General features: G+C 44.3%; 1 protein-coding gene across 3 annotated transcripts in view; it reads right to left on the reverse strand.

Annotated features, from left to right (window-relative positions):
- The window catches only part of COL4A2 (collagen type IV alpha 2 chain), a 248,234-nt gene that overhangs the window by 82,838 nt on the left and 143,194 nt on the right, over nucleotides 1–22,202 (reverse strand). For all 3 annotated transcript variants that reach the window (XM_075918575.1, XM_075918574.1, XM_075918576.1), the window contains exons 4-12: nucleotides 17,872–18,006; nucleotides 17,736–17,780; nucleotides 14,966–15,082; nucleotides 11,371–11,442; nucleotides 10,671–10,706; nucleotides 10,492–10,554; nucleotides 9,906–9,941; nucleotides 8,320–8,361; nucleotides 7,117–7,206 (exon numbers count right to left, since the gene is read on the reverse strand). In XM_075918575.1, the coding sequence (XP_075774690.1) occupies nucleotides 7,117–7,206; nucleotides 8,320–8,361; nucleotides 9,906–9,941; nucleotides 10,492–10,554; nucleotides 10,671–10,706; nucleotides 11,371–11,442; nucleotides 14,966–15,082; nucleotides 17,736–17,780; nucleotides 17,872–18,006 (636 nt within the window). The remainder of the gene's footprint in view (nucleotides 1–7,116; nucleotides 7,207–8,319; nucleotides 8,362–9,905; nucleotides 9,942–10,491; nucleotides 10,555–10,670; nucleotides 10,707–11,370; nucleotides 11,443–14,965; nucleotides 15,083–17,735; nucleotides 17,781–17,871; nucleotides 18,007–22,202) is intronic.

A 22,202-nucleotide genomic window follows, 5' to 3' on the forward strand; every position in this document is an offset into this window, starting at 1 on the left:
TGTGCATGAGGAAATTAGTTATCTAGGGGAGCAGTAACTACTACATTATCCATTCTACATTGTGCAGGACTTGAGTGCTCCTTGCAGCTTTAAAAACAAACAAACAAACAAACAAACAAACAAACAAACAAACAAACAAACAAACAAACAAAACTGAGTAGTCCTCTAGCACCTTGGGGTATGTCTACACTACAGTGCTAATTCGAACTAACGCGTCTAGAACTAAAAACTAGTTCGAATTAGCGTTTTGCTAATTCGAACTAGCAAGTCCACATTGAGTGGACCCTGAACAGGGCTTAAGGATGGCCGGAAGCAGTGCCGGCAGGGCATCAGAGGAGGACTTAGGGTACGTCTACACTACAGCGCTAGTTCGAACTAACTTAGTTCGAATTAGTTAATTCGAACTAAGCTAGTTCGAACTAACGCATCTAGAACTAAAAACTAGTTCGAACTAGCGTTTTGCTAGTTCGAACTAGCAAGTCCACATTGAGTGGACTCTGAACAGGGCTTAAGGATGGCCAGAAGCAGTGCCGGCAGGGCATAAGAGGAGGACTTAGAGCATGGAGATGCTGTCTCAGGCTAGCCGAGGGCTGCGCTTAAAGGGTCCCGACCCCCACCCCGGACACACAGTTCTAAGGGGTGCCCCGCTTGCAAAGAAGTTCTGGCTTGGAGTGCCCTGAGTGCCCACACTGGGCACATCACACCACTCGGCCATCAGCCCAGCTGCACTTGCCGCAGGCTGCCATCTGGGGAGAGGGAGTAATTGGGGGGCTGCAGGAGAGCTTCCACCCCCAGAAGCCCGTAGAGCCAGCCCAGTCCTCCCCATCGGGGGCTCGTACCCCATTCCTCCCTCACCTCCTTCCACTTACCCTTCCCTAGCCCCCCTTCTTATTGATGTACAAAATAAAGATAACGTTTCTTCCAACATTGACTCTGTCTTTATTGAACAAAACTGGGGGAGACTGGGAAAAGGAGGTGGGAGAGGGGAAGAGAAAGGCTGGGAGAGGGGAGGGCAACTAACATGATCAGGGGTTGGGAACAGGTCCCAGATGAAGAAAGGCTACAGAGACTGGGACTGTTCAGCTTAGAAAAGAGGAGACGGAGGGGGGACAGGATAGAGGTCTCTAAAAGCAGGGGTTGGGTGGAGAGGGTGCATTCAGAAAAGTTCTTCCTGAGTTCCCATAAAGAAGGACTAGAGGACACCAAAGGAAAGGAATGTGTATCAGGCTTGAAACTAGTAAGAGAAAGTTGTTGTTGTTGACAAAGCAAATAGTTAACCTGTGGAACTCCTTGCTGCAGGAGGCTGTGAAGGCTACAACTAGAACAGAGTTGAAAGGGAAGTGAGATCAAGTCATGGAGGTTGGGTCCATGGAGTCCTATTAGCCAGAGGGTAGGAGTGGTGTCCCTGCCCAAAGTTTGTGGAAGGCTGGAGAGGGATGGCACGAGACAAATGGCTTGGTCACTGTCTTCGGTCCATCCCCTCCAGGGTCCCTAGGGTTGGCCGCTGTCGGCAGACAGGCTACTGGGCTAGATGGACCTTTGGTCTGACCCAGGATGGCCATTGTAAGCTCAGGGCTCAGTGTCGGGGGTCTCAGTGGACCCCCTTGATTTTCATGCACACCTGCTCCTGGGTGGCCAGGCTGGCAGCTCTCCTGCCCTAGACGGCCACTTTCCTGTGCCTAGTGCGGAGATCGTGGACGAGGTCCACAATGTCTGCACTAGCCCAGGAAGGTGCCCGCCTCTTGCGGTCCAGGGCAAGCTCCCGGGAGCCGCCAGCCTGGTCCCGGCAAGAGGGGGTGGGCTGAGGGGCATCGGGTGGGTGGCTCTGTGCCGTGCCAGGTGCAGGGTCTGCTAGCTGGGTGCTGGCAGGCTTGCACCTGGCACGGGCACCGTAGCCAGCCCGTGCCCCTTTAAGCGGTCCGGGGCCGGGAGGGGGGCATAGAGTTTCCCTGGTGTTGGCCAGAGTGGCCACCAGGGAAACCTGGGGAGGGCTAGCCTCCCACTAGTTCGAACTAAGGGGCTACACAGCCCTTAGTTCGAACTAGCTAGTTCGAACTAGGCGTTAGTCCTCGTAAAATGAGGTTTACCTAGTTCGAACTAAGCGCTCCGCTAGTTCGATTCAAATTCGAACTAGCGGAGCGCTAGTGTAGCACCTATTAAAGTTAGTTCGAACTAACGTCCGTTAGTTCGAACTAACTTTGTAGTGTAGACATACCCTTAGAGAGTGGAGATGCTGTCTCAGGCTAGCCGAGGGCTGCGCTTAAAGGGTCCCGACCCCCACCCCGGACACACAGTTCTAAGGGGTGCCCCGCTTGCAAAGCAGTCTTGGCTTGGATTGCCCGGAGTACCCACACTGGGCACATCACACCACTTGGCCATCAGCCCGGCTGCACTTGCCGCAGGCTGCCATCTGGGGAGAGGGGGCAATTGGGGGGCTGCAGGAGAGCTTCCACCCCCAGAAGCCAGCAGAGCCAGCCCAGTCCTCCCCATCAGGGGCTCGTACCCCATTCCTCCCTCACCTCCTTCCACTTACCCTTCCCTAGCCCCCCTTCTTATTGATGTACAAAATAAAGATAACGTTTCTTCCAACATTGACTCTGTCTTTATTGAACAAAACTGGGGGAGACTGGGAAAAGGAGGTGGGAGAGGGGAAGAGAAAGGCTGGGAGAGGGGAGGGCAACTAACATGATCAGGGGTTGGGAACAGGTCCCAGATGAAGAGAGGCTACAGAGACTGGGACTGTTCAGCTTAGAAAAGAGGAGACGGAGCGGGGACAGGATAGAGGTCTCTAAAAGCAGGGGTTGGGTGGAGAGGGTGCATTCAGAAAAGTTCTTCCTGAGTTCCCATAAAGAAGGACTAGAGGACGCCAAAGGAAAGGAATGTGTATCAGGCTTGAAACTAGTAAGAGAAAGTTGTTGTTGTTGACAAAGCAAATAGTTAACCTGTGGAACTCCTTGCTGCAGGAGGCTGTGAAGGCTACAACTAGAACAGAGTTGAAAGGGAAGTGAGATCAAGTCATGGAGGTTGGGTCCATGGAGTAGTCTTAGCCAGGGGGTAGGAGTGGTGTCCCTGCCCAAAGTTTGTGGAAGGCTGGAGAGGGATGGCACGAGACAAATGGCTTGGTCACTGTCTTCGGTCCATCCCCTCCAGGGTCCCTAGGGTTGGCCGCTGTCGGCAGACAGGCTACTGGGCTAGATGGACCTTTGGTCTGACCCAGGACGGCCATTGTAAGCTCAGGGCTCAGTGTCGGGGGTCTCAGTGGACCCCCTTGATTTTCATGCACACCTGCTCCTGGGTGGCCAGGCTGGCAGCTCTCCTGCCCTAGCCGGCCACTTTCCTGTGCCTAGTGCGGAGATCGTGGACGAGGTCCACGATGTCCGCGCTAGCCCAGGAAGGTGCCCGCCTCTTGCGGTCCAGGGCAAGCTCCCGGGAGCCGCCAGCCTGGTCCCGGGAAGAGGGGGTGGGCTGGGGGACATCGGGTGGGTGGCTCTGTGCCGTGCCAGGTGCAGGGTCTGCTGGCTGGGTGCTGGCAGGCTTGCACCTGGCACGGGCACCGTAGCCAGCCCGTGCCCCTTTAAGGGGTCCGGGGCCGGGAGGGGGGCATAGAGTTTCCCTGGTGTTGGCCAGAGTGGCCACCAGGGAAACCTGGGGAGGGCTAGCCTCCCACTAGTTCGAATTAAGGGGCTACACACCCCTTAATTCGAACTAGCTAGTTCCAACTAGGCTTAATCCTCGTAAAATGAGGTTTTCCTAGTTCGAACTAAGCGCTCCGCTAGTTTGATTCAAATTCGAACTAGCGGAGCGCTAGTGTAGCGGCTATGAATGTTAGTTCGAACTAACGTCTGTTAGTTCGAACTAACATTGTAGTGTAGACATACCCTTGGAGACTAACCAATTTTTATATATATATATGGAATATCTTTGCTTGGTCTTTGAATCATCTATTCTCCACGCTGCGTCCTATACTAAAGGAAGCCTTTCTCTTTATAGGTGGCCAAAGCCCACTTTTTTTTAGTACAGGATGCAGTGTGGAGAATAGGTGATTCAAAGACCAAGCAAAGATATTCCACATGCTGAACTTCAATTTGGAAGTCCAGCTATTACAGCCAAGAACTCACAGACTATGAGTATCTGTCATTGTGCAGTTGTTCCTGATGAGAATGACAGTTGTACAGGGTAAGACTTAAAGATCTCCTTCTGCGAACAGGCAGAGGGCTCAGGGATGCATAAGAGTTACAGGTATCCTGGGCTTGTTATTTGCCTTCTGGTTCACCAAAGTGGTGCCATGTAAGGTTTCTACTGAAAGCCTGTGTCACACTGGCCACTATAATCGTTAAGAAATGTACGTGTGGATAACATGAAAACAGCAGTATACAAATGTGCACTTGTATGTAATTATTTTCTTAAGGCCTTGTAGTTAAAAGCAGGTCACCCAAAGGTAGCATGTCCTTGAAATGACTCCTCCAAAGAGGAGGTAGAGACACTTCTCTCGCTAGCTGACCATTGTGTATTGTGTGTCTCAAATAGAAGTCTATTAGCATGCTGGGACAAATTATAAGGAAGATATTGTGGGGATTTCAGGAGGAAATTTAACAGGAAGAGAAAAACTACAGCAAATTTGGGAAAAATTCTATTTTATAAATGAAGAAAAAAGGATTCATACAGGGCTCAAAAAGAGACCCAGATTCCTTCATCAAAGGAGACAAATTGCCAGTGGGCTTGATGTTAAGAAAGGAGGATCTCAGACAATGCTGTGGGCAGTACTTTAGGGTAGATGGTAATTTACTAGAAAAGAGGCATTTTGTTTGTGCACTTTATGCTTTAGTAAGGCCTTTCAAGAAAAACAGTCAATATGACACTATGTGATTTTAGCCCTAAATACAGGTTGTACCTCCGAAAACTGGCACTGTTTGGTGAGGCAGTGGACCACAGATGCTCTTGTACAAGAATGCCTGGGAGCCTAAGGGAAGGAGGGCTAGTCGGGGCCAGGGGCAACAGGATTGACAACCTGGCTGGGGGCAGTTTAGGGCTGGGGCCGTAGTTACCCACAGCCCCTGTTGGTGCAGGGCCGGAGTCCTGCAGGACCACGGGGATGGGGTCAGAGCCCACGGCAGTATGAGGCCAGAGTAATTTAAATCATTGTTCTGGGATGGGGCTGTGGATGAAGTTGCACCAGGGAGAGAGCAGTCCCAGTCCACTCTCATCACAGCAGCTTGGGACCAGTTAGGAAGCTCCTCCTCATCACCACTGGAGCCCCAGCAGGCACAGCTGGGGAAGAGGTGCATGTCCCCTGGTTAGGGCAGATCCAGGTTCATCTGCCCCCTGTGCTTCCCAGTCAGAGTGAGAAATGCAGCAAACTGTGCACTTTCCCCTCACTCCCTGATAAAGGGGAATAGCCAGTAATGTTCCCATATGAATAGGAAGGGGGAGTTTCTCCCTGCCCAGGGAACTTGGGAGGGGTGGGAGGTTCGGGGTTGGGGCAGTCACAGCCAGGTGGGGCACATCCCCAGCTAGGCACTTTCATCTATCTGGTGAGTCTGTCTCTTTTCTGTATGGTTTTATGTGCATTCGTATGAATGGGTGGAGTGGGGAGCTTCAGCTCCCCCCACCCTCCTTAAAGGGCACCGTAAGGGGGGAGGCTCGAGGACGGGGCATTCTCGGATGGGGGGAGGGAAAGCATACCTCCAGCCAGCCCTTTTCACCTTCCCGGTGATTTGGTCTCTTTTCTGTATGGTTTTATGAGAAGCAATCCCATTCCAGGCATATCCCATTGTCCTGGCACAACCAAATCCTTATCTTATTTTAAGTTATGATAAAAATAAGAGCTTGTACACTGAATTTGGTGCTCCTAGCTCTTACCATTTAGAACAGTGGTCTCCAACCTTTTTAACCACAAGATCACTTTTTCTATTTAAGAGCAATGTAACATCTACCTCAAACCCAAATACGTTTGCTCTGCTTTCTTCCTCCAGGCTTAGCCATGGGCAGAGGATTGGGGTTCAGGAGGGGTTTCAGAGGGAAAACTCTGGGAAGGAGTTTGGGTGCAGGAGGACTCACATCTGGGGCAGGAAGTTGGGTGTAGGAGGAGGATCAGGGCTGGGACAGGGGTTCAGGAAGCAGGCTCTGACTGGGCACCATTTAACTGAGATGGCTTCCGGGTGGGGCAGCACTGCGGTTTAGGTTTACTCCTGGCCTGGCCCTGCAGCACTCCTGAAAGTAGCTGGCATGTATTGTAATGGCTCCATGGTGCCATGTGCTGCCCAATATCTACAGGCACTGAGCCCACAGCTTCTACACATTTCCCCATTACTGATCAATGGGAGCTGCAGGAGAGGTGTGTGCACACAAGGACAGCATATGGAGACCCCTTGCTCTGCCCTTCTCAGGAGCTGCAGGGACATGCTAGCCACGTCCAGGAGCAGCAATTACCACAGGGATAATTACTCCAGCCATGGCAGGTTAGGCATTTTAGAACTCACTACTCAGAGAATTAACCATAAGAGAGAATTAAAATGATGAAATGCACAGACCAGTCAAAAACCCCAACTAACACTTCTTTTACTGCTTGCAAAGTGCAACAACAACCCACATGAGTATTGTGTTGGGAGATGAGAGTGAAGGACAGGGTGTGTTTGTGAGAATGACAGAGACACAGTGTGTGAGAGTGACAGAGATTTGATTGCCAATCTCCCTCCATCCCCTTCTCTCTGTGTGGAGATAGGGTAGAGAAGTGGGGGGAGGAGGGTCACCCTGACATCAGCCTCTCCCTTCTCCCTCCCACACCTTGAGTGTGTGTGTGTGTGGGGGGAGCAGCTCCAAGGCAGAAGGCAGGAGCAGCATGACAGTAGGTGGAGGGGCAACTGAAGTGCTGGTACTTGATAGCTCCTGGCCAAACCAGTCAGGATCACCTGTCAGAGGCTCCAAGATCTACTGGTAGATCCCGATTGACTGGTTGGTGACCACTAATTTAGAAGCAGCTCTTGAACAGACAAACTCTCAAATATGTAGCAGATTATTCTGTAACACTCTCCCCAATACACTTGAATAAGAACTTTGTTTTGTTTTTCTGCATTCATTTTAATGCCTCATATGTTTTTACACAGTGTTGTTAATTACCTTGTATTTTTCTAATACGACTGAGTCTGGGTAACCTGTCACCTCCCCTGTAGAGCGAAGCCCAGGAGGACCCTGAAGACCTAAGTCACCCTGTGGGAAAACAACACACACAGGATTAGCAGCAGGTAAAATAAGTCTTCAAATTGTAGATCTGCATTGGGTGCCCACTTTGCTACTAAAATTTTGGTTCTAATTTAGGATATAGTCCTATCGGAGCAACATGGGATTACACTAGCTAGAGGTTTAGCTAGGACGTCTGTGTCTTCACTACAGCCTGTGTCATCAAAACTTACATAGCCAGGGTGTGACTATTCCATCTTCCACAAGTGACATAAATTACACCAACATAAGTGTTAGGTTATGTCTACACTGTCCCTGTTTTGCACAAAAACTATGCAAATGAGGAGAAGTGTGGAATATTGCCGCACCTTATTTGCATAATTAATTAGGCTCTGTTTTTGCACAAAATCCCCCTCTTGCACAAGAGCCGTTCTTCCTGAAAAAAAATGCAGAAGAACAGCTCTATAGCAAGAGGGGGTTTTTGCACAAAAGCCTCTTGCGCAAAAACGGAGCCTAATTAATTTTGCAAATGAGACACAGTGATATTCCACACTTTGCCTCATTTGTATATTTTTTGCACAAAACGGGCAGTGTAGACATAGCCCCTGCGTGCACACCTTCTTCCGCTGACACAGCTTATGCTGCTTACAGAGGTGGCTTTTTTATACAAACAACAGAACATATGACATGTAGCATTTTCACCAGTGGTGCTACAATGGTGAGGTTGTATTGGTACGGCTGTGCTGGCGCAGCGGTGTGTGTGTAGAGACACACCATAGACAAGGTTATGGCAGAAAAAAATTAGCTTCAAACTAAGCTAAGAGGTGCCAATATTTTTCATTGTGCTCTGTACTTCTGGAATAACTTGTAAAGACTGTTCTCTCACACTGACCTAATCCATTGATTTCCATACACCTAGATGTGTACTGATTTGTACTGGTACAACAGTCAGACCTAGACATGTTTACAACCATTTGGCTACAATATTTACTATTGTAGTCATCATCACTTTCAAAATGAATTAATTTTTACTACAGAATATAATCACAGAATAATATTGGATTTAAACAAGTTCTTTTATAAAGGTTAAGCATCACCAATTTATTTTATGATGCCCATACCAATTCATTTGTTTTCCTTTACCTTTTCACCTTTTGCTCCATCATAGTCAAGACCTTTGGAACCCTGCAAAGACAATACATCAGCAGAATATAATTATGTGGTACTTCTACAGAATAGCTTTAAATGAAAAGAACTCCAGAAGTACTTAACCAAAGGAGTGTTTAGAGACCCTTAGGACATCCCTGCAGAATCCTGATCATGTAACAGTCTAGTTATAGCTCAATAAGACATTTTGGTTTAGTATTTAGAAAGAAGTTTGTAATTAAAATCTCATGTTGACAGTCCTGCTCCAGTATTTTCTCTAACAGGCATCAAGTCAGTCTTTTCTGTGAGTATCAATGTGAAAAGATTTCACATTTCATCTATGTATTTTCTAAGTTAAAATATAATCTGCAATATATGGACAGAATCTTGAGTCTGGCGGGACTGCTGTGCCGCACACCAGCAATTTAATTTGGCTCCAAAGCAGGATTAATCACTCCACGGAAGTTTTTCCCAGCGTAAGGTTGACTTAAAGCAGGGCTACTCAATTTTGGAAGCCCCAAGGGCTACAATGAAACTCACAGCATGTGCCGAGGGCCGCAACTTAAGTGTGGTTGCATACACATGCAAATATATATGCAAATATATGCAAATAGCTTCTTTCACACGGATGGGCCTGAATACAAAGCTTAAGGCAAGACTACACAACACGCAGGCCTCATTTAAGTCAGTTATGTTGATATTAATAAAATGCAATATTTACCCGATTTCCACCCATATGACAGCACTTTTAATGAGCATTGACAGTCCAGGAATTTAACTACTAAAACGCATATAAACAGAAGACCATTATATTGACTACTTTTTTTTGTTTTGGCTCTCACTTGTGGGCCATGTGTTGAGCCCCGTGTAAATCCAATCTGCACTGTGGGCTGCAAACAAACGGGCTGAGGGCTGCATGTGGCCTGCAGGCCACATGTTGAGTAGCCATGACTTAAAGGATATGTCTGCAAACTTTTATGAAATGACTGGGAAAGAGTCTCCCAGGTCAAGTTGACAGACCTGGGCTAGTTGTTGCTTTAAAAATAACTGCGAAGACAATTAGGGTTGCCAGGTGTCTGGTTTTGAACTGGACAGTCCAGTATTTTAGCTTTCTGTTCAGGAAACAAATTGAGAAAATATACATAAGAAAATATAAATGTCCGGTATTTTCTAAATAAGATGTAATGTAGATTATGATGTGTGTCTGGTATTTTTGTTGAAACCATCTGACTACCCTATAGACAATGCTTTGAAGCTGTGGCTTAGGCTAGAAGTCAGGGTCTAAAGCCACCCTCTTCCCCGGGCTTCACAGCTCACCACATCTTACGTTCATTAGGGATGTCTGTAACAATCTGCAGGCCTGAAGAAGAGCGTGGTGTAGCTCGAAATCTCGACACCTTCACCAACAGAAGCTGGTTCAATAAAAGATATTATCTCACTTACCTTGTTTCTCAGTAATAATTAAAGGCCTGACTTAGTACACCAACTGGAGTCAGTGATATTTGTCCATTGATTTGGATCAGGCCCTAGGAGCCCAAAATGAAATGTAATATGTGAGGACAGTTCTTCAGAGAATGACTTACTGGAGGTCCTCGAGGTCCCTGTTGCCCTTTGGGTCCCTGTACAAATACAATTGCGAGAGTAAATTACCTCTAATTAGTTTTTTTCTGTTAATACTGTTTTGATAACATCAAATACTTTATATGTAAAGCATAAGGATTCATTAACATTCAGATAGCTCATACATAAGTATTGTTGACTATTTTTATTGGACTGGATGTTACTGAAACATGATAGCTTAGCTCATATGATCATCTTCCTGGCCCTAGCAAAATACAAGACTGCTAATTACTTGGAACTAGTGGAGTTACTTTTGTAGCTCAAACTTGTGGTTTTCACAAGACAATATAATTGTAATAATGCAGGCAATAAATGCTGAAAATTCTCAATTCTATTTTGCTGTGCTGGTCCTTGAAGAATCATTGTCACATACTACCTTTCACTTCCAAAATGTAACCTCCGCTTTGGTTTTAGGAAAGCTTAGTTGTCATACTTAAACCTGTTTGCTACTGTACAGTTAGTAGCTCCTAATACACAAAAAATAGGTCCTGTGAAAATGATATTTCTGTCAGGTTAATTTCATAAAGTACCTAGTCTAAACATACTTACAGGTTTTCCTGGATTTCCTGTTGGACCAATTAAACCCACGACACCTGGAGCACCTTGAGGTCCCTAAAAATGAGAAAAATGATTTAAAGAAACCAAACAAACCAACAGCAGCTGTTGTTTTTGTAGCTGCTATTATTAAAATAGTGATAAATCGCCACATCTGATGAAAAGCCACATACCGGAAAGCCAAACAATCCCGGATCACCAGGCTCTCCCTAAAGAAGACAAAAATTGTTATGTAAAGGGCTTTTAAAAAAGTCATTCCTTCAGTCATATCAACTATTTTAAATATCAGAGTGTCACTTAAAACAGCACACAAAATCTTTAAATAAAGATAAATTGACTATAAATATTGATTTAGACTCAGGGGGAACAGCTGTTGCCAGTTAACTGAAAGTGCCAGATAACAAAGCAGCCCTTGCTGGCTCCACTCGGCAGGGGGGAGGGAAAAGCCTTCTCTCCTGGAGCGAGCCGGCAAGAGCTGCTTTGTTATCTGGCACATTTAGTTAAACGGCAACCGCCGTTGCCCCTGAGTGCCGGATAATGAAGCTTTCACTGTAGTGACCCCCTGAATTTACTGGACACCACCTCAGCTATATTGCTGGCAACTCCTCACATTTTAAAAACACTACATTGAAAATGTTTCCAAAATAAGAGACAGTTGGAGATTTCCAGCACACCCATAGTCAAAATGTAGCTTAGGGGTTCTTTGCTATTAAAATGGACCTTCTTTCCTGGGTGTCAGCTTGATTTCATAATACTCAGGAGAATAAAAAGTAACATCCCTCTCACAACATGCATGTAGAAAAATTAAACTTGGCTTAAAGATGGAACGTCCCTCCCAGCCCTCTACCAAATTCACAAGAGATTGATACATACCCTGAACTTTCTCATTATCTCAGGAGGCAATACAAAAGGTTCCCCCTTCTGACCTTTTGGTCCTTGGATTCCCTAGATTGATAAGACACAAAGAAAAAGTATTTTCACATAAAATCATAGTACTAGAAGGAACATTGAGACATCATCAAATCCAGTGCCCTGCACTTATGGCAGGACCAAGCACCATCTATACCAGGGGTCAGTACACTTTCTGAGGTGGAGTGCCAAGATTTGACTTATTTGCCTCTATGTACGGGTCCAAGTGCCAGTGATACTTTTAAAAGTCAATAATAGTCCTACTTACAGCAGCTTCATTAATAAATACATAAAGATGCAGCCTCTTACATTTTGGTGCAGGGATCGGCAACCTTTCAGAAGTAGTGTACCGAGATTTAACTTATTCACGGATCTGCGTGCCAGGGGAAGGAAGGGGAGGGGAGGTAAGGCCAGGCTGGGTACGGTGACCTTATTTTCTGAACCAGCTGCACTAGGGCAAGTGGTTTAATTTAAATTATGAAACAGATTAAGCGTTTTAACTTTCTCATGTTAGTTTCATTTTAAATAATGTAAAATATTATGACCAACACAAAAGGTTTCAATGTTTTCTTTATTTATGGCAGGGGTAGGGAACCCTTTTTGGGCCAAGGATCACTGACCCACAGAAAAATCAGTTGGGGACTACAGAAGTGAGAAGCAAAAAAACTCAATAAAAAATGCGCAACACTCACTGATGTGGCCCCAATTGAGACACCTCACTCCTCTGGTGCCTCAGCCTCACGGGGTGAGAGGAATGGAAAGTGTGGGGGGGAGGGAGAGGGAGAGAGGGAATGAGATTCCCGGAGACCAGATTTACTTTTCTGGGGTTCTGGAGTTAGTGGATTTTATGGACCTCCTTAAGCTCTGGGGTAGGGACAAAAATGAAGGGTACAGTGTGTGAGATAAAGCTGCCAGCAAGTAGGATAGGGATGGTGTTATAGGCTCTTTCTCCACTCTGGCACGATAAATGCAGAAGTGGGGGCCCACAAAAGTACCCCAAAACCTTATCTTTCCAGGCTTTGGTAAAAAACTTCCCCCCAAAATCTTAACAACTTAGATTTTGGGGATAAAAACTCTGCTGCCACCACCCAAGTAATGATAAGAAAATCTGGGGAGAGATCACTTGGGAAATCTCACCCCTAAAGTACAAAGCAGGACACAACAATTAACCAATACCAGGTTAATAAAAAGAAAAGAGAAAGAACTTTTATCATCACCACAATATTCCTGTTGCAAGCTTAATGACTAGATGGAAAAGTCACAAAGTAATATACTCATGGGAAATTCCACCATGGGCCCAAACTTAGTTTCAAAAGAGAGAAAATCCCATTTTTAAATGCACAGACATCTGTTTCCAAACCATAAAACAATAAAACCTAATGGATTTATCTAAACTTTACCCTACTTACATACAGGAAAGAGTCTTTTCTTGGAGGGAGACATTCTGTCTGTCTCCCTCAGTAGCTGGAAAGAAACTACCCAGAGACAAAGGAGGGAGAAACCTAAAATTCCTTGTCGCAGTTTGAAATTCCTACCTGCATTCATATTGGCCAACTCCACCTGGCTTAGGGGTAGTTAACCCCTTAGTCCCCAGGCTTTCTGGCCATCTCTCATGATCATGACAGATGGGGTGCAGTGGGGAAGAAGTTGCAAGTTCTGGGTGGGAGTAGGGTGTAGCGTCTGGCCAAGAGAGAGGGTACAGGAACAAGGGAGGGTGTCAGAGCAAAATGGAGGTGCCGGATCTTGGGGTGGGGGGGAGCAAGGGGATTGGGGGAGAGTCTGAGCATGAGGGGGAGACCTTACCTGGTTTCGTGCTCCCATGCAGCAGTGGCTGAAGCCATGCTGTCCCGGCCGCCCTGGAGGCCCCACTGCCACTGTTGACACAGTCCGTGGCATCCCAGAAGCCCTGCTGCCACTGTGGTCTGGAACTGGACCTGGAGGTGCTGCTGCTGTGACCCACATGGTGCCGGGTCAGTCCCGTACTGCATGGCTGCAGCAGCGGCACCTTCAAGGGCTGGCCCCAAACTGCATAGCCACGGCAGTGGCGCCTCCAGACTCCGGGGCCGGTCCTGGATCGCATGGCCGCAGCAGCAGCGCCTCTGGTCCCAGCCGAGGTGCCGCTGAGGAGCCTCAGCCCCAGCACTGCCTTCTTGCACCGCAGTCAAACCTGCTACAGGGAGGAGGGAGCCTTCTCTAGTGGCTGTGTGGGGAGGAGGGTTGGGGCTGAGCTCCCTCCCGTGTGCCACTGAAAATTGGCTTGTGTGCCATGAGTGACACATGTGCTAGGTTGCCAACCCCCGATGGAGACTATCCCTGACAAGTGTCTGTCTACCCACTCTTAAATATCTCCAATGATGGAGATTCCATAACTTTCATAGGCAATTTATTCAAGTGGTTAATCATCCTAACAGGAAATTTTTCCTAATACCTGACTTATATCTCCCTTGCTTCAATTTAAGCCCATTGCTTCATGTCCTATCATCAGGTTAAGGAGAATAATTTTTCTCCCTCCCCGTAAAAAACGTTTAGGTACTTGAAAACAGTTACCATGACCCCTCTCAGTGTTCTCTTCTCCAGACAAAACAAACTCAATGCTTCCAGTCTTCTCTCATAGGTCATGTTTTCCTACAACCCTTTTCGCAGTACTCATTCCTAGGCAGTCATTTCTCATTTTTATGTTTGCAACTGATTGTTCCTCTCTAGCTGGAATCTTTTGTATTTATCCTTATTGAATTCTTCACTTTGTCGAGATCATTTTGAATTAGCACTTGCAACACCCTTCCAGCTTGGTATGACCCACAAACTTTAAAAGTGTATCTATGGTTACTTATATATTTAAAATTATGAAAAATATCCAAAAGCAATTTCATATGTATCTGCACATTACATTGTGTGAATAGTGACTATGTCCAATAGTGGAAACTGATGCTACATGTACAAAGCATAAATAATCAGGACCATATGGATGAATTGTGCAGGAAGCAAGGAAAGAAATAAGCTATTAATTGAGAGCTAGGTTGTGAGGCCTCAGCATAGCCCTCTTATTGTCATTTTCCAGTCTACGAGCTGGAATGATGGCTCCAGTCTCTTGGTGCATGTGAGCTGGCCAAACCACTAGATCCAAATAAACTGTTTTGGGGAAAATATTTTCATCAAAATGTTGGTTTATTTTTATGAGTACTACTTTTTGGTGGATAGACTATACAGGCCACCTTGTGGTTCCCTCAAACCGCCTCACCATGGGACCTATATGATGGAGAGTTTTGTGTAGACCCTCCATACCTTAGTGAACTCCATAATTTTGCCTGACTAACTTCTGTGGCAGATCCATATGGGTTTTGTGATAGGTCAGCTCCATAAATGAAATGTTCTGTATAAATAGAGGGCCAAAAGAACTACTAAAACCCACAAGAAAAAAATAATAAAAATGTGAGATAAGCATGGAGTAGATATGGAGTCTCACTTAAAGATTTTTCCATTTTGGTCCTGAAAATATGATAGTTAAATTAATCCAAATGATGAATTTAGCTAATTTGTTCACTGGCTGTCAGCTACTTACAAAGAAACCAGGTAGACCACTGGGCCCCTGTCTTCCCTGTTCGCCGGCATCACCTCTGGTCCCATTGCAGCCATCGTGACCTGGTTTTCCCCTTGATCCTGGCTGCCCAGGATGACCCTGTGAAGAACAAAAAATGTGTTTATCTATCCATCTGTTCTTAGTTTTCATTTTCCAGTGTTCCTGTAGTTTTTAAACATTCTCATAATCAGCTCAAGGCTTAGATCCATGGGAAACTACAATTTTCAAAGAAAGCAACACAGACAGTGCTTTTTTATATAGCTGCAGCTTGAACCAGATGCCCTAGACAGCATGAAAAAATCAAAGGCAAAGGAAAGGATACAAAAGCTGTGCTCAATGCAGTTTCTGTTAAACAGAGAGCTAAACTAAGGGCGTTTTTTCAGAGTGTTAGGGGTTGAGATTATTGCAGAAAAAACTGAGCAAGATGGTTTCTTAGTAGCTTTGAACAACTTCCATTCTAGGAAAAAAAGGTCCCCTAGCAGTTGTTTTAGAGCAGGACTGAGTGCCATGATGCAGCTGTGGCATAGTCATGGAGAGAGAAAAATAAACATTCAAACCAAAGGATGGAGTGGCATTGTGGAAGTACCACTGTCAGCCTTTTGGAGTATTGGAAGGGAGAGAAAAGGCTGGTCCTGATTCAGCTTTTCTTTTAACTGGATTTGCACTACTGTAATTCCATTAACTTCACTGCAGTTAATTACTCCTCATTTTCACCAACGTCAAAGAGAATCAGGGCAATCATGTATTTTGTTCTCTACTCTATACAAAGATTGCAATTAGAAAGATAGGAGCCAAGTATATTCAGAACCCCATCTCTCTTCATTCTTTTCCACCAGCCAGAGCTGTGCTTTCCTCTCCTGTTTCCTCCAGGGTTGCCAAGTGTCCGGTATTCACCTGGACAGTCTGGTAATTGTGGGCTCCGTCCGGTTAAAAAAACCCCCAGAAAATACCAGACCTGTGAAACGTCCAGTATGTCTTGTTTCCCTCCTATGGAAGCCCGGTGGGAACAATTTTCTCCTGCTGTGTCTGGCGAAGGCAGGAGAGGGGAGAGTGAGGAGCATGGCACAGTCATAGGAAAGGGGGGCAGGTTGGGCACGTGCTGGGCACCACGCTAGGGGGGCGCCGAGCTGGGGTGGGAGTGGAGCGCACGCTGCTCTGGCCCACGTGACCAGCAGAGACCAGGGAGCTGGCCACATGATGCCTCCCTCTACACCAGCCATGGCCAACCCACGGCTTGCAAGCCACATGCGGCTCTTGTCCCCAGCAAAGTGTGGCTCATGAAGCCACTCCTGCGCCCCCCCAAATGGACCCCACTCCCTGCCTGCTACTCCCTCCCCTCTCCCGGCTTCCCTATGCTTACTGGGTCGGAGCCGCGGGGTTTTAAAAATGGCACCCAACATGGCGGCTGTCTTAAAGGGGCAGCCTCCTTTTTTTAAAAAAATTGTTTTCTGCTTGACAATTCTGTTCTGGGGGACTTTTTTTTTCTTTGCTTAACAACTTTGGTCTCCCTCCCTTTTTTTTCCTCGACAGAATTTTTTCTCAGTGTTTTGTGTGTGTGTGTGTGTGTGTGTTCAGTATTTTTTGTTAAACCGTCTGGCAACCCTATCTCTCACCTGAGTGGAAAGAAAACTTCTTATTGCTTGCCTGTCCCCACTAAGCACTGGCATTCCCCCACTCTTTATCAGCTTCGTGGTCCTCACCTCCCTTTTCTTGGCCATTAGCCTCACATGTCTGCATCTGTGAGCCATTCTTGGGTTCACGTCAGTTTCTATTTACTTACAGATTGCCATCAATGGTTCCTGGCCTGAAGCAACTGGCTGGGAAACAGCAGCATGGGGAGGCAGGATACACTGAGAGTGCAGGTTGGAAGAAAGAAGTGGAGGCTTACATAAGACTCACTGCAGGCAAATGTTCCAAGAAAGCCCCATTTTCTTTTAGCCAGAACACCACTCTCCTCTCACTTAGACATCAGTTGTATGCATGCAAACCCCACAGAAATCAGAGGGATTGGAGGATGAAAGGGAGGGTGAGTGTGAGAGAGAATCCTCTGAAACGAGACTTGGAATGCAACGGGAAGCAAAAAGGGTGAGAGAAGAGTGGATAGGAATGTGTGGGTGGTAGAGACAGTCCCTGATGTCAGAGAGCACTGCAAAGGAAGTTCTGGTAAATCTGTCTAGGGATTCCTGTGACTCAGACTTCTTTACTTAATATTTTATGCTACAAGCTGTAAAGCAGAGCAAGCTGAAGTTTGAACTCTTTCTCGTGAATGGACTACGGTTTTCATTTTAGAATTTACCAATGGGTTTGTTACATAGACTTTGTCAATTTATTCAAAGTTCTACAGTGTTGAAATATCCATGAAAGATTATGTCACTAAAAGCATATTGCAAATAAAATAAATAACTCTCTCTTACAGCAGAGCATGCTTTGCTCAGTAACCATCAGAGATATCTCCTTCTCTTTTGCCCTTTTTAGTGGATTTCTCTGTGAGAGGAAGCAACTGAATCCTAATGATCTGAGATGAAGATAGAGGAAGAAAAGTTTTCTTCTCAGTTATGTGTCTGCAACGGCATTCATTATAGCAAGTCTCACTGACTTGAGTTGGGTTGCCTGCATTTAACTGAGGACAAAATTTGACATACGTGTTTTAATTCAATAGGGTAGTTTTATTCTAGTCTAAATGTTTACAGTGAGTGATAAATAACCCTCAGTAATCCATGATATCTAATGTATGGAGTGAATGACTACTTACAGGAACGCCATCTGCACCTGCAAAACCAGTTACTCCTCTGAGCCCCTAAAATAAGACAAACACAATTAAAGTAAAGAATTACCCCACTATTGTCTTCTTTAGATGCTAGATAAAATATGTGAAGCTTTGAAATTACCACTTCTCCTTTTGGTCCAGTTACTCCAGGTTGCCCTCTTTCACCTTTGTGACCTTTGTGACCTTGTAAGCCTGGGATACCCATTAATCCTGGGGGTCCAGAGTATCCCTGAAGTCCAAGTAGTCCTGGTTGACCCTAAGGAAAGTAATAAAAGCATTTTTTCAGGAATGACTGTAATACACAGGGACCACCAATTTAGCTCTATTATAATGACATCTTAAACCAATGAAAGAAACAATTCAGCTCGCCTTACTCTGGGTTCTTTGGTGAACATCATATGAGAGCAACACACATACAAACTACATAACAGGCAACTGTACTGTGTATGACAAACCCAATGCATTAAAATAAAAAACATTCATCCTAGAATATTCACTGCTATACTACAAAAAGAACATTATCTGCGGACTAAACAGAGCTAGTTTCTGTTGAATAAGGCCTATAACAGATCCAGTTACAATGCATTACAGAAAACTGAAATGTGTTTAATTATGAAATCTACTTAACCAAATCAAGCCAGATATTTAATAGCAGGAATTTCTGTTTGTTTGGCATGGTATTCTGCTTAATTATAATTCCTGAAGATGATTTAGTTCAGATTCATAGGAACAGGTACTTTATTAGGGAATAGCAATCACATACATTGAAGAATTGATCAGAGGCTTCTCCAGCCTCAAAAAACCCTCTTCCATTGTTGTTTCAGCAAAACAGCATTAATAATGCCTTTCAGGCAACTTCAGATTTTGCTTTAAATTCATTCTCTTCAGCATGGCAGAGTCATGAGATCATTAGAAGCAACAGTCAGCACTATACTCTTGTACTACATTTCAATTCAAATTGTAGGGGAAGATCACGTTCAGAGTTAGTCAACAGAGGGCTTGAGATGCCAGGTTGTTTTTTTTAAGTGAATCAGCAGGTCAGCATTTTGAAAACCATTCCAAATATAACGTGGCTCCTTAGCAAAGACATTTTTTGTATGTGCTGTGTAGCGCCGAGCACTTAACATATAAACATTAATTACTATCTTCTTTTAACTGGGAAATCTGCTTAATCAGGATGGCAGACCATTCAGCAAGACAGTGCTTAACTTGTAATGAAAGAGGTGTCAGGTTCAAACAAATGGGTGGCTGAAGTCTGGTCATTATTTTACATTCATAACTAATGCAGCTGCCCCGGAAGTGTCAGGTTTATGAGCTGCCAAGCCTAGAGGTGCTGGCACTCAGCCCTGGCAAGCCCTGCATAAATTAGGCACGGTAGCAAGGCATCCTATAAACTATACAGCTAACATATACACAAATGTGTACTAATGTAATTATTAGTAAAATAGAAATTATTTGCATAGTCCCTACCTCACTTCTCTGAAATGAATCCCTTAAAATATATAAATATGTATAAATATCCAAGTCTTTGCATCCTTAATGCCACAGGGCTAGAGCATGGAAAAGAAGCAAAAGTGAGAGTGGATCACTTTCTTGGATCCAGAAAAGTAGTCAAGAGGCTTAACAATATGTTGTTGAGTTTTAGGCTTGGTTTATTTTTACTTTATTGTATATCATGAGCTCTGTCTTGTGACTTGTGTGACATACTTCACAAATTTTCTTTTTTTCATTTTCATGCCTCTGTTCATAACTACATTCTATTGTAGACCTGTAGAGAAATGTTCCATAGGGTCTAATAAAATAAACAAAACCAACCCTCCCAACCAAAATATGATATATGCTTGTGGTGTAAAAATGATCAATAATGAATGATTATTCTTTGTTTTCACTTTCTGCACAATTATTAACCAAGACCCACTTTGGGCCTTTTCCTTCTATTATGGCTTATGGAGGAGAGGGGGCCCGAAGAGAGAAGAGCACCATGCAGGTAGATTTTGTGGCTAAAACACTGGCCTTTTTATCCCTAACACATATAAGTCAGATCCTATAGTGGGAAAAAATGAGGAAAATACTCAGATGAACAAAGGAACCAACGAATACCTGAGCAAGAGGCAGCTCAATTCCTTATCCTGCTCAACTCTACGTATGCCATGTGTGTGACTGTCCACAGATAGCAGAATAACTATAACAGATACACACACAGAAGGGTGTGCTCTAGGATCAGGAATGTGGACCCATGCCTCCCCCTTTTATATGTCACGATATAAACTCTAAGGGTGCATATAGACTACATGGCTCCATTGATGGAGCCATGTAGTCTAGACGCACCCTAAGTGCATAGATGTCAGATCAGATGGCCACATACCATGAGACAGATTGTGCATCTCCTTGTACATATGTAAATGCACAGCTATCCTGTTCTACTTCCAAGGTGCACAGACCAATGCAGCACCACATCTTATGGAAATATCTAACTATTATTGTAAATGTATAAACATGACTTTAAAAATGCAATGCTTTATTGAATCTTGATATTAAAATAACCACAATGAAATAACCTCAGATAAAAAAGACATAGGCAAAGCCTCAAATAATCGCTTAAGGTAGATACAAATCAAAATCTAGACGAAGCAGAACACAATGCAAAGTTTGCAATCCACAATCCAATTGTATAGGTACATTGCCTCAATTCGCTCAAGTTTCAGATGAAATTTTGAGCAATTTTAGTAAAACAGTTGTTTAGTTGAGTCACTAAGAGAGAAACAATGGATTCTATGAATGGAAAATGTTGCTTTGTGTAGCCACTGAAATAAATGAAAGCCTAGCTAAGTCAGGTAATGTCCATAGACTAGTCAGCCAAGGAAAGCAAGAAAACATGCACATTTCCTGGACACCAGGCTTGCAGACAGAATGCCTTTTGAACATCTGATTCAACTTCCAACAAGCACTCAAAATGAACCAGATTACAAAACGTGAACAAAGCCTGTGCAAGGGTAAGTACAGTGCCACCCCACAATTGTGGCAGCATCAGATAAGGTACAATTTCATCTTTCGGTTAGTAAAAGATTGTTCTTCCTTGCCAACTCTGTGTGCCAATCATGTTCCACAAGCATGGGGGATGGTAGAGGGGGAGAGGTTGGATGATGGTCCAGCTCTCCCTGCTACCTTTCAGGTAATTTGTTTACTGGGGAGAGGAAGGGTCTTACATATATTTTCTTGCATCAAGGCTGCTCCCAATCATAAATTATTATGAACAACAAAATACTATAATTTAACCTTGAGGGATCACTAACATACTATAATGAAATTACAGGTTAGCTCTAGAGAATACAACATTATTATAACAACATACTGGTGTCTAAATATTTACTTTGCCAATATATAGCTTGTATTGTACTATGTTCATCTTTTCTCAACTTTTCTTATATTAGATCTGCTAATCAAAAAAAAGGCCCCTATTAACAATTGACCACTCAGTCAAATAAAGGTCTAGTTGACTATGTTTTGAATGACTGAGACATTATGAACAAATTTTTAAATGCTGTAACTCATATTCTTCATTTTTGTCATCTATTTTTTTTACAGTGGCAAAAAATCCAAAAGCAAAATCCATCACCCTAGGAAAACGGCACTCCTTGAAGATTAACTACAGGCTTTACTTCTCTGTCAGTGCTTACACAAAACTTCCATCACTGTTCAGATGATTTAAAAGTCATCAATAGCAGGATACATTCCTTAGTAGGCAACTCCTGCAGTGCTCTTCCCATGACTTAAAATAACTGTATGAGGTCTCACACAATTAAACTGTCCAACACAGGCATGTGCAGAAGCTATTTACAGAAAGGAGCAAAGGTCAGAAATTCTAGGAAGCCTGGAGGAATTCTTCCCAGAAAATGTTTGCAATTTCTGACGCATATTGGAGCCTGTTCAGTAAACGAGGTACACGAAAGAAAGGGCTATCAAGGATGTGATTTAATTTAGTGGTAATTTGGCATTCTGTAATTAAGCCCCAGAGAGTTATGAAAAGCTTGAACAGACATCCAAAGTTATACTGCATGTTCATATGCTTTAGACATTTTTAAAACTCCAGTTGTTTTAGGAACACTCAGGAAGAAGAGAGAACTCCTCCTGCTGTGAAGCTTTCTGTTCCCACTGAGAAATTTAAAAAGTTATTTTTTTACTAAATGCATGAAAAGGAACAGTTATGATTATTATTAAACATTTTCATTGTGCTAATGACTAGAAGCCAACTAAATTGAGGCTCCCAGGTGGTAGGTACAGTACTAATATATAGTCAACGACAGTCTCTACTTCAAAAGAAATTATAACCACAAAGACAAGATATAATAAATGGAGGAAACACATAAGCAGGTCAGCATAGTGGAAGGAAGGGGGCACTTAACCAAGGCTGAGAAGTAATCACATAAAATTAAAAAAGTTGTCATAGCTTCA

Source organism: Pelodiscus sinensis, chromosome 1 (assembly GCF_049634645.1).
Source record: "Pelodiscus sinensis isolate JC-2024 chromosome 1, ASM4963464v1, whole genome shotgun sequence".
Lineage (NCBI taxonomy): Eukaryota > Metazoa > Chordata > Testudines > Trionychidae > Pelodiscus > Pelodiscus sinensis.